Source organism: Rhea pennata, chromosome 4 (assembly GCF_028389875.1).
Source record: "Rhea pennata isolate bPtePen1 chromosome 4, bPtePen1.pri, whole genome shotgun sequence".
Taxonomy (NCBI): domain Eukaryota; kingdom Metazoa; phylum Chordata; class Aves; order Rheiformes; family Rheidae; genus Rhea; species Rhea pennata.
The window spans coordinates 9,028,610-9,045,133 of NC_084666.1; the positions used below are offsets into that span (position 1 = coordinate 9,028,610).

General features: G+C 43.1%; 1 protein-coding gene across 2 annotated transcripts in view; it reads left to right on the forward strand.

Annotated features, from left to right (window-relative positions):
- Positions 1–16,524, forward strand: part of FGFR3 (fibroblast growth factor receptor 3) — a 56,118-nt gene that overhangs the window by 10,143 nt on the left and 29,451 nt on the right. For both annotated transcript variants that reach the window (XM_062574542.1, XM_062574541.1), the window contains exon 2: positions 10,172–10,435. In XM_062574542.1, the coding sequence (XP_062430526.1) occupies positions 10,172–10,435 (264 nt within the window). The remainder of the gene's footprint in view (positions 1–10,171; positions 10,436–16,524) is intronic.

A 16,524-nucleotide genomic window follows, 5' to 3' on the forward strand; every position in this document is an offset into this window, starting at 1 on the left:
GACATCCAGATGGGTCCAGCACTTGCAAGGTAGCTCAGCTCGATTTTCTGCATCTTCCAGCTGTGGAAGAGGAGTGACAAGCTTGTGAAGCAGGGAGCTGGGAGAGACTCTTCTGCGCTTTCCTGGCAGTTTGGGTAGCGAGGACTGGAAAGCAGGAGGTTGGAGAGGTTGGTCTGGCAGGGAAAGGAATGGCCAAGCTGGGACACTCACCCAGGAAGGGTGAAGCAGGTGTTGGAAAGCACGTGTGCCACGACCCCTGGGTTGCACAGGCAGAGGAGCTCATGTTCGCTGCAGGACAGGGGAAATGACCTGCGACAGAAAGTGCATTTCCTCATGGAAGTGCTCAGATGGTTTGCTGTAGAGGTGTTCGACTTCATTGTATGATTTCCATAGCCTGACGCGGTACTGTTGGAAGCATTAAAGCTGCTTTAGGGGGTGGGAACAGAGACACGCATGACTTCCTTGAACTCTCTCTTAATTTATTACGTGCAGTTAGAAACCCACCGTAATAGATATGGTTACGCGAGACCGTTAAAAGATCCGTTCTGTTGAACCTGATGCCCTGCTCTTGCCTCTGGAAATGATAAAATGCCACATTTGGATAGGATGGTATGCGAGTGTGTGTGTGCATGTAAGCCAGTAAGTCCTGCTAATTTAGGGATTGTTTTCCAAGTCTGTTTTCTATAACTCCGTAGACTTAGTACAAATAAAGAACTGACTAAGTTTCCTGTGAGAAGCATAGAACAAACGTTAGCGTGGGATTTGCATGCAGAAAGGTGAAAATACAAATGTATACAGAAATAGCAAGTCAAACAAGCTGAAAAAATATTGTAAGGTTGATTTAACAGAGCAGTGAACTCAAAGCTGTGTCTAATCCCTTTAGCAATCTTTTTTAAAGAAGAGAAATAAAAGAATTTTCGACATGCACTTTTCTTTCGCTGTTTCCCAAAACTCTTTCTATCAGTGCTGAAGGGTAAGAGAAGAGTTTTTAGCACATAGAGGAAATGTTGCAGCTTTAGTTAGATTTGCTTTCCACTCAGTAAAATCTTCACTTGTGATTCGGGACTTTAGATAAAAACGGATCAGGCTTCACTAAAGGAGATTACTTTTAGACTTCGCAAACGTGGGTACCTGGCACTGAAATCTCACTTTAGGCATTCAAATAACAGGCCTGGTTTTGAAAGATGCTGAACCAGTTCAGGCTCTGCATTTAAATCACTTAAGCACTCTTAAAATCTGTGGCCATTCCCCACGATGCCTAGATATGGATTTCTGGGCGTAATCACCAACCTTTGCATTTCAAACGCTTGGCTTTTGTTTGTTTTAGCCAGCGCGCAGACAGAGCGGCCCCCAAACTGTTACTTTTTTTCCCTTTTACACTGTTGAAAACAGCTAGCAGAGAAGACTTGAAGCTCTGTGCCTTATTAGTGAGAAACAGGAATCCGTGAAAAAAGTCCATTTTATGTAACTCTAGGGAAACTTATGAAGAGAATATTTACTTATTTTTGTTCACCTAAACATGATCTGTAATATATCTAAAACCCGCAATCAGCTGGGAAAAAAATCTCAAACTACTCTAAACCTTTGGCCTCTCTTAATCCATGTACGAGAGAGGTTTTTTTAGATGTGCTTTTTTCTCCCCCTGAAATAGAGGCAATTGATAGGCTCATAAACAAATACCAAACATTAAGTCCTAATCTCCATATAGAAGAGTTTGACCCTTTTTATGGAGAGAGAGGGTAGAGGGAGGAAGCGGGGCCAGGAGTTTGAGGTTTAATGCTTATTAAAGTTTTAGTGGGTGGGAAAATGCAATCAATAAATTTTGTTTAATGCCCTGAAACTGGTGTTGGTTTTCACTAGCGACACTGGAGAGCAGTTTTCATTTTGAAACTAGGACACTCGTAGTTGGAATGACAATTAATGTTGAGTGAATATGGTCCCAGTTGGAAGCCGATTTTTGAATAGCATGAAAACTCCCCCCACCTCCCAACATTGGCTCTGGAGTATGGTAGCTTCCGTTTTTAATTAGCAGGCCAGGCAAAATTTAGCTCATTGTGTACTTCTGCTCCTTTGGCCCAGTCGATAGCTTGGATTTCTCCATCTTGCTGTCATGAGGCTGTTCTTTTTATTTTTCTCCAGTTTTGGTGCAGGGAGGAAGGAGGGGGGGTCTTCAGGATACTTAGGATTAACGTTATTGTTCTGGGGTATTTACAGCCAGCTGCCTGCATTAAATGAAGATTAGAGGAGCGCACATTAAAAGTGCAAGGCAAATTCAGAGGAGCTGGGATTTGGTATCTGCATAGCTGTGAACCGAAGGGGAAAGGTTGGGGCTTGATGGCAAATTTTTTCTGCTGCCATGTGATCTCAAAGCCAACTTCAGAAGAGTATCACAAGTAACTGCCTGGACCAGGCCTGGCAGGGAGTTGTGAAGCAACTGTGAATCTTTACATGCTTCAAAAAGTTCCTCTGAGGTAAACCTGGACTTCTGGCCTGATGAGCTATAGATTGTTTAAAAAGTTCATCTGCAAGGGTGCTTAAAAGGTGGTGAACATTTTGCTAGTATTCACTAAGTAGCTGAGAACACTCCTGTGAGGCTGAAAACTCCAAATATAATGAAATTTTCAAGGATTTTAGGAAGGAAATGAGGGTAGAGAGAGGAATCTCAGCAAAAATAGTTCTCAACAATTACTCAACAACTTGTTCTTCTAATGCTTTTATAACAGAGTTTAAAAATATTTACGAAGATTCAGTTTCTCTCTTTATGCTTTATAGACCACTCATTCATTTATTGCCTAGATCTTGTTGCAAGCTTTCCTAATTGCTTGGTGCACATCACCTACAAAACCTGGCCAGGTAGCCTAGCCTAACAAAAGCAGGAAAAAAAAAGCGTAGGTTCTGTCCGTGCTTCTACGATGTGTTTTCTTCGTGTGCTTCAGCCTGTCGCTGCTCCAGTAAAGGCGGTGCACAGGCTTTGCCCAGGCCATTGGAAAGCCTCTGGCCCCACATCTAGCAAAGCTTTGGTGGCAGTTGGCTTGCTAGCTGCGATGATGAGTTTTTGGAGATCCTTGGATGTTGAGGAGCAGAAATGCAAAACCCTCACTGTGCAGTACAGTCTCACGGCTTTCAGTGCCAAGGCAGGATGCCAGCTGCAGCATTTCATGATCATTGTGCAGCTAAGCCTGCCGGGCACTTGCCTTTCTCAAGTGCAACAAGACGTTTGGCCTTGTTTCTCCATAGCAGTTTACTACTGGATTCACTCGTGTCGCTCTGCATAGCTAACTGCTGATGGCAAATAGGCCACCTCTCTTTGGAGGCTATTGGAGACAGACTGGCCGGGACTCATGTGCTCCTCCTAGGAGGAGCTTAACAGACCTCCTGGCACTCTCTCTTGAGTAGAAAGTTGTCTGGGTTGCCCACTTCAGGCCGACTTTATCTGTAAGGATTATGCACACATCAAGCAAGCAGCATGTGTGGGCAAGCACTCTGGTTTCCCTGTGTGCCGGGCGTGGACCGGTGTTGCTGTCAAGGCAAGGCTGCTGAGCACTCAGATACAGCTCATTGCTGCCCTCCCCTTGAATAAAGCAGGACCATCATGAAGGCTACAGCACCCAGGAGAGCACAGAGCATCTCTTCGGGTCTCCTCACCTTGCTTCATAACGTGCCATGACCTCCAGGTACCATGGGACACATCAGGTGACATGGCTTGCCTCTGGGCATCCCGGAGCATCCCAAAAGTTGCAGTGCAGCCCACCAAGATGCTTTTGCTGCCTCCTTCCCTGTCCTCCCAGGCTGCTGACAAAGAAATGGAGGGCAGTTTTAAAAAACTTATTTCTGTAGAACAGAACAGAGTACAGAACTGTAAGATAAATAGATAAGGATGGTAGTCACTTTGTTCCTTTTTATTTTGCTTGGAGAACCATGGAAAGTGTCTGGATTGTATTGTCTGGCCAGATTTTAAGGGAAACATCCCATTGGTGCTTGTTCCCTTCAGCAAGCAAGCACCCAGCTAAATACTCTCCTTGGGACAGCCATCTTCTCTCCAAACTCGAGCAGCTACCAAAGGTTTATTTTTCAGGGGGTTTTACATTTCCTTTTTCTTAGGTGTAGCCAGGGAACCCATTCGATTTGCTCTCTGTTTTTTTTTGCTCCTCAGGGCTTTCCCAGTGAGGCAGGGAAATCCTTCTGGCCAAATTGTTTTTGTAACTGTTTTAACTCTCTGCCTATTTATTTCTTATTCTAACTCTCAGCATCTGAATTGGGTTATTTGAGAAAACAGTCCATTAAAAAAAGGATACTGTAGAATCCTGATGAATCCTGTTTTCTACTTGGCCGATGGAACAGAAAGCTAATTGCCAGGAGTAAATCCATTCAAAGGAGGGCTGGAGAGAGAGAGAAAAGCTAATATTCCTCCTTGAATGCCATTTAATCTCTGAAACCTTTCATGCAGATGTAAATTAGGATTTGCACAACAGAGTCAACAATTGCTCCCTAGATAAGGCAGATTTGTAACATCTGCTTTTCCATTCTAGAAGCCCTTCCAAAGTCGTTATTGGGTATAGCCAAGCTAAACACTAGAGATTTTTTTTTCCATAAACTCTTGTTTATGAAGAAAGCAGCATATGACTGAGAGAAATAAACCTGGTTATCATTCTAATCAGATTATCATATCGTATCTGTCTATCTGTCACTTCTCTGGGGAAAAAGTTTGCTTTCCTCTTGGTACAAAAATCTAAAAAAGACTCCATGATAGTACAGCGCAGCATGCTTGTTAACGTCTTGGGAAGAAATGTTGTCTGGTAACAGCTGTCTAGGCCACTGCAGTGATGATACAGTATAAACAGTTTACCTTTCCTTATTATGATGAATGCTATTTTAAGCTTTTCCAAGAGAACTCCCCAGCAAGCACCCAATAGGTGAAAGATAAAATGACTTCTTCAAATGGCTGCAGCAGACCATTTGCAAACATGGTTTCCTAAAATCAAGTTCATAAACCAATTTGGGCTCTTGTAGGATTGGCCAGATTTTTTTTTCTGCCCAGCAGTGTGAGCGCTCAGCAGTCCTGTTGTGTGGAGGCAGGTAGCCTGGCTGCCCGTTGCTTCTGAAGATGGTGTTGCTTCGGCAAAGTGTCCCAGGCTCCAGGGACTGGGATTGACGTCTTCCTGGAAGAGCTCTAGCCAGACCCTGGAAAATGTGATCCAAGGGGGATCTTGACGCTGGAGGGAGGGAAGGGAGAGGGAGCAGACGAAATAGGACAAGGGGTTATGTTTTGCTTGTGCAGGTGTTGGGAACCAACACCATGTTCATCTGCCAGGTGCTACGGGTCAGGGAAGGTTTCTTTAGCTAAGGACCATTAGCTAAGGTCTCTGTGATTATCTTTCCTTGGAAAGAGGGTGTCAGACACAACAGGAGAATGTTCTGGCGTGGTTGTTTCTCTATGATCCTGTAATATATGTTGTTATGGTGGATTTGATGCAATAAGATACATAGAACAAGGAATATTTTAGGATTAATCTGAAGTAAAGCACAAATAGAGTGCTGCTATCTTTCTGCTCGTTAAAATGCCAAATATGACTTATCCAGCTTGAAAAGGATAAAATGTGATCTGCTTATAAATAAGCCACCAGAGTCGCTTAGTTCATTTCACCAATGAGCTGTGAAGCACTCAAAAAAAATAGCTATCTGGGATTTAGAGGGTTCAGTTTGGGGATGAGGAATATTTTGATGAAGGTCATGTGCATTGAGTCCTCTGTCACATGAATCTTGGTAGGTCTGGGACCATCTGCTTTTCAGGTACATGATGGATGTTCCCCAGTTGTGAGATGCTCCCTTGAGGAGGAGGATGGGAGAGGCAGTCCCTCACCTCTGCTTTATACTTGTGCTGCTGCCATAAGAATCCCAAACACTTAGACTTTGGAAACACAAAATGTTGTTCAAGGAGGAAAAACACAGGTAAAGAGAAATAATCAGGTGGAATCAGTCTTGTGGAGCCAGAGTAATCCCTGGCGCTGTGCAGGGTGGCGCGGGAAGGCTGGGCTTGCACATCATGCTGCACATCATGCGAAGTGACGCACGGGGCAGGGGCATTACCAGCATCACCGGGGTGAGCAGCCATCCTATATGATGGGAGGGCTCTAGGTTATCTCAAAGTGTTCAGGGGGCCAGAGGCAGCCCAGGAATCCTCTACTCCCCTTTGCTTCCTCGGCCTTTTTGTGCCTGTAAATCGCTAAACATCCTGCTGCAGTCCTTGAGAGCTGCCGACATTAAAAACAAAGCGTTTCCAGGCTCAGCCTGAAGCTAGTATTGATGTCTTAAGAGGAGCAGACGTCTGATGGAAATACTGACACACTTAAGCACTTGGAACGACAAACCACACAGAAAGTGAATTATCGCTCAGGATGAGCCAAGCAGCTAAGGAGATGGAGTATCTTATCCTTATAAGTGAATACACACAAAAGCATTTTAGCATTGCTGGGCCAGCTGCTCCTTGTTGTGGAAGGTGTCCTTCTGGCTAGTTCCTACCACGTGCCTTTTTTCCTCTGCTAAACTATCTAAAAACTGTCTCTTCCTCCGTTAAATGTTTGCTACAAGCAGCAGTGATAATACTACAAGAGCTGATCTTCTAAAGACACTTCTGAAGAAGAGTCTCTTGATAATTTTCTACCAGTTGCTGCTTTGTTACTTCAATAAATGGTTGAATTTTAGTCATATCTTGGGAACCCACAACCTAAATTACCTCCTCCTCTCTAAGAACCTATTAAAGCAGCAAACTCATTAATTCCAGTGCTGCTGGCAGGTGGCAGAGTGGACTCCTATAATCCTTGCACTAGTTAATTCCACAGTAATTTATACCTGTGAAAGTATGTGTTTATAACTGTCTACTGTGAATTTTGAAAAGATGCTGTTAAGGTCAGTTAGATCACAGATGGGAGCTTCCTTTGGGAGAGGAGAGGGGGGACTTTGTAACCTCACTTGCAGCAGGTGTGTTTTATGAAAATTTTCAAGGTAGCATGGGGAAGCATTGGATATAGCTGTTTGCCAACACTGAGTATGGTCTTGTTAGGACGCGGGACTGAGATTCAGAAGATGTGCATTTGTAGCCCCAGTAAGTGTGAACATCAGCTGGGAAGCTGTGCTATTCTGCCCTGAAGTTTTCTGAATGCCTAAATCAGAGGTGCGCATCCAGATGCAAGAAGCAGCCATGCCTGGAGAGCTCACCACCTGCTCCCCTATATTGGTTTCCTTAGCATTTGGCAATGAAAGATCCGAGATGAAAAAGGAGGTCTAGCCCTCACCCAGATTTCCAGAAGAGCACAGCCCCCAAGGTCTGTTTTGAACACACCTACCAAGTGTGGGCTGCATTGAGCTACTCACAGAGCTCTTGCAGGCATTAATTCAAAAAATGTGATTTCCAGCCTTTTGCACAACACTGTGATGGCCGGAGAGTTTGGCCTCAGGAGGGACAACTTCCTGTCCTCAGCAGAGGAATGTCATTGCTGGCTGCAGAAGACCAGGGGTGGGAAAAGAGCCGTCCTTCTTGTTGGAAATGAGTTGGAAACACAAGGCACCTGCAGCTGGAAAGCAGGCAAGGAAGAGCTGGGTTCTGTACACTGGCATTTGGGGCACTGGTGGGATACTTGAGGTCTGGATCCCTGCTTAAAATGCCGGCTGTTCTCAGTGCAGAAGTGAGACTGTCTCCATTTTAGGATTTAGCACTGTATTTGAAAGCTACATGAGAAATAATAATAGTAAACTCTCATTCTGCAAGGTCTCGATTAGACATAGTGCTTAAAAACATGCCTGAAGTACACGTTTAAGTACTGTTGAGGTCTTTCATTTGGTCCTGTTTATTGCTTAAGCCATAGGCATTTAAACTTAGAAGTTGAAAAACTGTTAAAAAAGACCAGATAGATAGATTAAAACCACTAGTAACATTCTTCTTTTAACTGCCACTACATCTTTCCAGGTCTTACTCCCAGTCGGTAGGAATAAAGTCACTAGGAGTAAAGTGTGCATTTAATGGGCATCAGGAGACCAGCTGGGGAGATTGAGGACAGAGGTGTCAAAGTTGTCAGAAATGAGATGATAGGCCTTTCCATGGAAGATACCTCAGACCCCAGTTGTTCTGCTCCAATTCTAAAGAAAATTTGCCTTTTGTTTCACTATTTCCTAATTATATTTTGTAAAAATAGTTTTTTTCCTTTTTCACTAACACAGGTTTGTTATGGCTTTAAAAAAGAGCGACTTCTTTTTAGATGGTTAATCAGTACAGTTTGGTTTGTGCTTCGTCTGAGCTTGTTCCTGTTTGGTAGGCTTGTGATATAAAAGCCAAAATATACAGGTCTTGATCATTTGGCAAACAGCTTGGGTAAAACTGTGTGTTTTGTATGGAGGAATTTTGCAGCTGCATGGGGTTTATTTTCTGGTAGATTAAATTAGCAGGAGCCTCCATCACGTTCGACAAACAAAGAGCAGTACCCAGTCCTGCAAGTGTGAAGCTGTATCCAGGGCTTTTTAATTGGAAGCTAGAGTTGGTACCATTGAAAAAATCCTTACAGTCCAAGGGAAGGAAGAAAGCCCATTGAAATGAACAGTTAAAACAGAATATTCCTCTTTACCAGGTGCCCCAGATTTCTTTTTCTCAACTGTGTTTAACCCAAGGATCTTACAGTTTGGAAGAGACTGTGAGTGAACATGTAGCATCAGAACAGGGGCTGATCTGTAAGGAAGGAGATTCTGGAGTTCTGTCTTCCTGTTCTTTTGACTAATATACTATATACTAAAAATACATGTTTTCAGGGAAAATTCCTTTTTTTGTTAAAAAAAAAACTTCTTGATTGTACACCAAAATGTTTGGCCAAAATGTAAATTATTTGAATTGAGATTGCTGCCAAGTATTTCAGGAAAGGTAACTTTGTCACCTCAATATATGTGGGCTTTCCTATGGCTAGATGATACCTCCCATGGCTTAACACATTTTAAGGTCCCTAGACTGCATCATTTTTACCCTATAAGATTATTGGCTAAAAATGTTTTTATAGTTTTAAATTTCCAGAAGAATAAAAACTTACATGACAGGATGAAAAAAGGAATCTTTTTATATTTTATAACCTACAGCAGACCTTTCACTTAATTGCAGAAGAGTAACTTAAAGACAGTATCACATCCTCAAATAATCTAAACCTGTGAAATTACTTTGATTTCACAGTTAAATTCTAACCTGTGAATGTACTTCGGCTGCAAAATTGGGATCTTTATCTTGATCCGATAATTATCAGAAATAAAGGCAAGCTTGTTGAGTTTGGATTATGGGATTAGGTTCAAACTGGTCTGGTTTGAGTTATTGTTTATTTGTTAATTGTATAATCATAGAAGCAAAGAGTCTTCACCATGGAATAGAATCTGCTTGTAATACATGTTGTACAAAGCCAAAGAGACTCTTTCGCCCAGAGGAGCTCGCAGTCTAAGAGCTGGTATATGCCAAAGGACACGCGCAGGGCATTGCGCGTGCAGGAAATGTTGGTCAGCACAAACAAGGCGGGGGACATGGCGGTCTTGCTGTTGATGTAATTGGGTTGACAGCAGAGTCATCTTTTTCAAACTGGTGTGAGGGAAGAATAATCCATTAGACATCTAAAGTCAGTTAACGTATCACTATGAAATGAGTCTGAGGACAGTCAGACCCTAGAAACACGCTCTTGGGATGTCCCGCCTTCCTGCATGGGGAGGCTTCTGAGCTTCTAACCTTTCCTTTCGTCAGGGTCCTACTGTAAAACAAAGCGCTCCAGCCCATGGCACTATTTGCTATCATCACCAGTGTGGCAAGCTGCCCCAGTTAGGTAGACTGAATAGAGAGATTTCAGAGCTTCGTGTCCAGCATTGGGGTTTGTGTGTCATTGTTGCTTAATGAGCGAATAACTCCTACTTGCAGAGAGTTAATTTATTGCAGCTCTGATTTCCATCCAACCTTTTGTGTGGTTTCCTCCACCTTGTAGAGGTGTACTTGCACCATCCTGGGTCTCAGAGAGAACCTTCCCAAGACTTTAAGTCTGGAAAAGGGGAACTCTGGGCACATAGAAGGATCAGTAGGACAAATATGGGGTGTTTTTTTGAAATGTTCTTTCATTCTCTGACACCTGCTCTTACTCATTGCTGTTTCTTCTTCCCTTTGCAGAATACTTGAGGAGTGAGACCGCCTTTCTGGAAGAGTTGGTGTTTGGAAGTGGAGATACCATTGAACTTTCCTGTAACACTCAAGGCTCTTCTATGTCTGTTTTCTGGTTTAAAGATGGTATTGGGATTGCACCTACCAACAGAACTCATATTGGACAAAAACTGTTGAAGATAATCAATGTGTCTTATGATGACTCGGGGCTGTACAGTTGCAAGCCAAGGCATTCCAATGAAGTCCTGGGGAACTTTACAGTCAGAGTAACAGGTACGTGCAGGAATATAGCTATTTCTCCTATTTATCTCTTTTTTAAATTTCTTTAATTTTGTTAATATTTTCAGCGCTGGTGATTCTTTACACTCTTATTCCAGTGAGATTTCTATCTTGTTAGCGATTCCAAGCAGTTGCTGGACTAGCAAAACAAAAAACAATCGATCAAAGAATGGTGCATGTCCGTACCACATGTTAAAGCTTGGATGCTAAGGCTGAGAGAGACTTAGAAATGGTGCTAATCAGACTAAACCCCAAATCCCCCTGAACGCTCAAATAGAAGCAAAGCTACATGTTCCTTTGAAGTCTTTTATGAGTGAGTGAACTGTGGTTCAGCGAGGTTAAGTGACTTTTTCCAGTTGTGGGGCAAGTCAGTGGCAAAATTGGATATGAAAGCTGGGGGTTCCTAAAAGCTGTTTCTTTTGTAGATGATAAATGTGGCTTCCTTCTGTCCCAGTTATCACAGATGACTTGTTTGTTTCAGAAGTAGCTCGTCTATAGACTGTGTATGTTTAGGAGCTGAGCGCAATCAAAGGCACTTACAGGGAACCACATATTGCAGACACATGATGTGTTAGCAAAGCACCTACTGTCATTTGCCTGACTGTTTTCCATGGTTAGGACAGTAGGACAGAACAGCTGCAAGCTAGTCTAAGCATGGATTGCTAAACAGAGGGTGCCAGAAAAATCTGTTCTTCACAAATAGTTAGCAAATCATGCTAAAATCATCCTCATTGTTTCAGACTGCCACATAGGTAGTTGAACAGTCATCAACAAAAGCTGATAGAAATTCTCCTGATGACAGAGATTAAAGGCCTGAATTTTCAGAAGTATTAACTCCCTGCGGATCTAAGGTTTTGAAATCTTTCGTTTCACTGTTGGAGCTTTATCAAGCGTCCCCGAACAGTCGGGCTTTGCCTACTGTGCCCTCAGAAGTTGAGCTCCCTGAAAAAGTAAGGAGCTCCATATGAAAACTAAACACAGAGATAGCAAATCTGGGTGTACTTGAGATATTACATCCATTCCTTAAGGGGCTTTTGCTTGCCAGAAATAGAATCTTATGCTATACTCAAACCGTCTTGAGAATAGGTGCTCTTTTCAGCAAGCCTTCACCAACATCTGCTTTTCATTGAACATTACTGGAGATTATTGAGAATGATTCAAGGTCATATCAATTAAATGGTTAAAGAAGTATTTGGCCCTTGAAAGCCTTTCTTTAACTAGGTACAATTATGGGGAATATTCAAGGAACTGCAGGTTGTTAGAAATATTACTCTCGCTTTTTTTTTTAAAGCGACATTAAAACACTTTGGAGTTCAAGGGGCAGCGGGAAGGCAGAAGAAGGCAGCCAGCTCCACGTTCAAATGAAACAGCTGCCAGCCCCCAAAGTTTGTAAAGTGAGAAATTGTTTTTAATAGTGGAAAGACTGATAATCCCCTCCTTTTAAAAAATTTAAGCCCCTGTGTTTTTCCTCTTCACTAATAATAGCTAATAACAGCTTAGGAACAAGCACGTAACCCGAACCTACACTCTGACAGCATTATGAGCCTTTGATTCTATTAGTCCGCTGTCATTACCACCAAAGTGCTGATAATGTAGGAGTCTCGGTTTTAGCTGTCAGCCCCACTTGTTTGAAACTTTGAAGCCCTGCTTCATGTGGCAATAGTGGCGCCTCTTGTATTCTCCGATATTTCTCCGTAATTTTTATTGATTGCTCAGTATTCCACTCCAGAGATGAGATTGCTACCTGAGATTCATGGTGTATGTTCCCACTTCTTAAAGGTAGCATTGGTGATTAGCTGTGATATCTCCTTGAATATTTACATTGATATCTGATGTTAGGGGCCGGAGTTGTGCTCTACATTAAATTTGTTTAAATCTGTGCTAACAAACTTGAGTTGTGTGGATCTGTGCTCTAAGTGAACAAAGCTGGACCATACTGAAAAGAGGCATATTCAAAATAGGTGATATACATGGAAATCTCATTTAAATTGATGCTTCTAGGTCCTGGCACCATATCAGGATTCTTCTGCGTGGGGCTGTGAGTTTTGAGCTTGCAGCAGAGATGGTTGTGCTGAAGGCAGAGCCCGTAGTAAACGCTTTGGTTGGCATTTCCCTGTGTGGGCACATTGTGTCACCACACTGAGAGGTCTTGCAGGCGAGCCGAATGTGCTTCTCGTCTCACCAAACCCTTTTCAGGGTGTTGAGACCTCCCTGTTGACTGCTATGAACCAAAATTGGTGTTTGCATTAGGAACCATTAGATAACTGAGAAGACTGAAGCTGCTCCTTTAAACTGAGAAATAGATTGATTATTAACAGGGTCTGATTGCTTAAAAATGCAACTCTTGTTACATGTGGGCTTGAGCGTTTTATTGGTTTACAAGAGAAAAACGTACTGTCCTCTTGGAACGCAAGCACATTATGTGAATCACAAATAAAAACTTTATGCCCAAACTGATATACAGGGCTGATTACAGAAACTCTATTTCTGCGATCATTTCATGCACAAAACAGCCTTCAGATTTAGTGGCCTATGGAGATAGAACAAGTGCCCAGACTAGCACTGGTGGTAGGTTGGTACCGAGCAAAAAGAGCTTCCAAAATTCCAAAGACCAAGATCTTCAAAACAGGTAGCTAATGAAATTAAACCCCTTAATTGTGCATAATTAAGGCCCTTTCAGAAATAGTGTCTAGCAGTTACTGTGGATGCCAGTTCTCACTGTCCTCTGGAAAGGATTACTATTTCAGTAAATAGTTAACAATTAGCTTAGCAAATTCTTAGTCACTTTCTGAAAAAGGTGACTGTTCGAGTACCCTGAAGAGGAATGTAGCTCTGAATGTGGGATATCTGCTCTTGAAACCTAAGCTGCAGTTTCCCTGAAAAGCTTTCATCTGAAATACAGACAAGGTCGAAAAGTCCCCCTTGGTCCTGCTGATTTTTCCCTCCTCCCGTTAGGACCGGTACATTTGAAAACAGAAGAAAACTATAATCACGTGTTAATATATGGGTAACAAAGTCTCACGGTGCAGGGCTGAGAATTTGCTCATTTTTCTGTCAATGCTGATGGGTATTTGGCTAGGTTTCTGCCTTCGCTGGGACTTGAGTAAACCTACTGGTTCAACCGAAACACCTAAACATGTGCTTGGCTTTCAGCAAGCCCTGTGGCATTTCCCCGGTTCTGCTGCCAGCAGGACCTTAACCATGGATTTGCACTTACATATGTGCTTAATGTCTCTCTTGAGACTGTGCCAAACAGAAGGTGCAAAGCACAATGTTCGACTGTAATCTAAGGCAGGGAGATGGTTCCTGTGTTACTTACTCATACGTACAGTGAATGTGTCTGTAAATTCTTCCCAGATTGCAGAAAAGTAATGCTTTTTGTTATCTTTCCTCCTCTCCCCCCCTTTTTTTTATCCTCCATGCTTTTTATCAGTGAGTTGGTTAGAGAACGATAGAAAACTTGAGAGCACATCTTGGAATGAAGGACGTTCTGCCTGACTCGGTCTAAACTAGTGCATTACGTTTCTGGCTACATGCTGAACACTCATAAAGTTTCCTCTTTTCCAGTGTTTAATGCTGAGTTCTTCTACTGCAGTATCAGAACATAAAGGCTGCTGCACTGTTATCGTTTCGCCTTTATTTAAAAAAGAAGTTCCTGCAGGTTATGTAAAGTGAGAGATGGCTGAATCTTGCAAACATTGAGTTGCACTAAATCATTTAAACAGCTGCTATTTTATTATAGGCTTTACATTTACAGTAGTCATTTGAGGGGAAAAAAAGGATTGAGGCTTTATTATAGACAACTCGAGAAAGGAAAGATGTTAGCCTACAATAAGAAAATGGATTCAGGAAGTTTTTGAGCATTGTGAGATACTGATGGAAATTTCCCACCTGCTAACCTGTGTTTGGTTTCAACCTCAAGGTGCCTCTGTAGATGGAATATAACCAGAGTGAGCTGGTTCGAGGAGTCACCAGAAAATGTCTATCCAGAGAGAAGTTTGGTGATGAGGAGAAGTTTTAAAAGCTTCGGTCTGTGCAGTTTAGCAAGGACTTAACATGGGAAGAAGTGGCTGAGGTGTATTGAGTTAAAAGAACAGCACAGAGAAAGTGAATGAGAATTGCTGACTTGCCACTTTGAGATTCAGTGAAATAAAAAGTCTACGGAGTGAATGCTAGCAAAACAAAAAGTAGGGGAGAATTTGTTCTTTAAAAAGAAACTTTCCTGTTTGGAATTGACTGTTTGCTGGCAAAGAGAACAAGCATTTCACACATGGAGAAGCATTTGGCATTGGTCACCAGCTCTCTGATGGCAGAGTGCGGGTAAACTCACTACATTTCTGTCCCAGTTTAGAAAGCTTCTGGCCTAATAGTAGCTGCAGGTGCAAATGCACTGGTTAGGAGGCGCGTGGGAGCAGTGTAGGAGGGGTGAGCTGGTAGCTCTGCACAAATGGGGAATGTAAACAGACGTGCTTGTCCCTGGGGGAAAACTTGTGCCTGTTGCCCAGGTACAGGGGTGGCAGGCTGTTTGGGGACTACTCTGTTTATTGAGTGGTCTCCTCGGTCACCTGAGGCAATTCATACCCCTGTGGCTATTAAGGTGACTTTCAGCCCTGGAAACTTGGTAGCTCCTTGATGGAGGAGGATCAGATTAGGGAACACTTGCCCAAGCTGAACACACACAAGTCCAAGAGTCCTGCCAAGATGCACCCACGCATGCTGAGGGAGCTGAGCTGTGTCCCTGCAAGACCACTGTTGGTTATCCTTGGATGGTCATGGTGATCAGGAGAGGCTCCCGAGCACTGGAAGAAAGCAAAAGTCTCCCCTATTCCCTGTCTTTTAAGAAGGGAACCCCAGGCCGTTCAAACTCACAGGGACAGTGACATCACCCTGGGAAGGTGATGTAGCAGCTAATCCTAGATACCTTTTCAAGGCAAGTGAAGGACAGAAAGGTGATTGGGAATAGTCAGCATGGGTTTACAAAAGAGAAATTGTGCTTAACAAACCTGATAGTCTTCAAGGATGAGGTTGCTGGCTTGGTGGATGAGAGGAGAGCAGTGGATGTTTTCTGCCTTGACTTCAGTAATGCTTTTGACACTGTCTCCTATAACATCCCCATAGGTAATGAAGTATGGGCTAGATAAGAGGACTGTGAGGTGGACTGAAAACTGTCTCAACTGCTGGGCTCAGAGAGTTGTGAATAGTGGCACAAAGTCCAACTAGAGGCCAGTCACTAGTGGTGTCCCCAGGGGTCGATATTAAAGCCAATATTGTTCAACATCTTCATTAATGACTAAATGATGGGCGTTCAGCACATTTACTGATGATACAAAATGGAGAAGAGTGGCTGATACACCAGATTGTTTCACTGCCGTTGGGAGGGACGTCAACAGGCTGGAGAAATGGGCAGAGAGGAATATCATGAAGTTGAAAAAGGGAAATGCTAAGTCCTGCATCTAGGAAGGAATAATCCCATGCACCAGTGCAGGCTACAGGCTGACCAGCTGGAGAGCAGTTTTGAAGAGAAGGACCTGGGAGTCCTAGTGGACAAGCTGAGTATGAGCCAGCGATGCACCCTTGTGCCGAAGAAGGCTGAAAGCATGCTGGGCTGCATTACGTAGCTCATTGCCAGCAAGTCAAGGGATGTGATCTTTCTCCTCCACTCAGCACTGGTGAGGCACAGCTGGAGCACTGGGTTCAGTGCTTGGCTCCCCAGTACAAGACAGACATGGACATACTGGAGTGAGTCCAGCGAAGGGTTACAAAGATGAGTAAGGGACTGAAACATCTCTTGTACAAGGAGAGGCTGAGAGAGCTGGGACTGTTCATCCTGGAGAAGAGAAGGCTCAGGGAGGATTTTATCAGTGTGTATAAATATCTGATATGAGGGTTTATGAAGCCAGACTATTTTTAGTAGTGCCCAGAGACAGGATGAGAGGCAATGGGTGCAGACTGAAACACAGAAAGCTCCACTTGAAAACTTGAAGAAACCACTTCTTCACCGTGAGGATGTTTGAACACTGGAACAAGTTGCCCAAAGAGGGTGTGGAGTCTTCATCCTTGGAGGTGTTCAAAACCTATCTGGA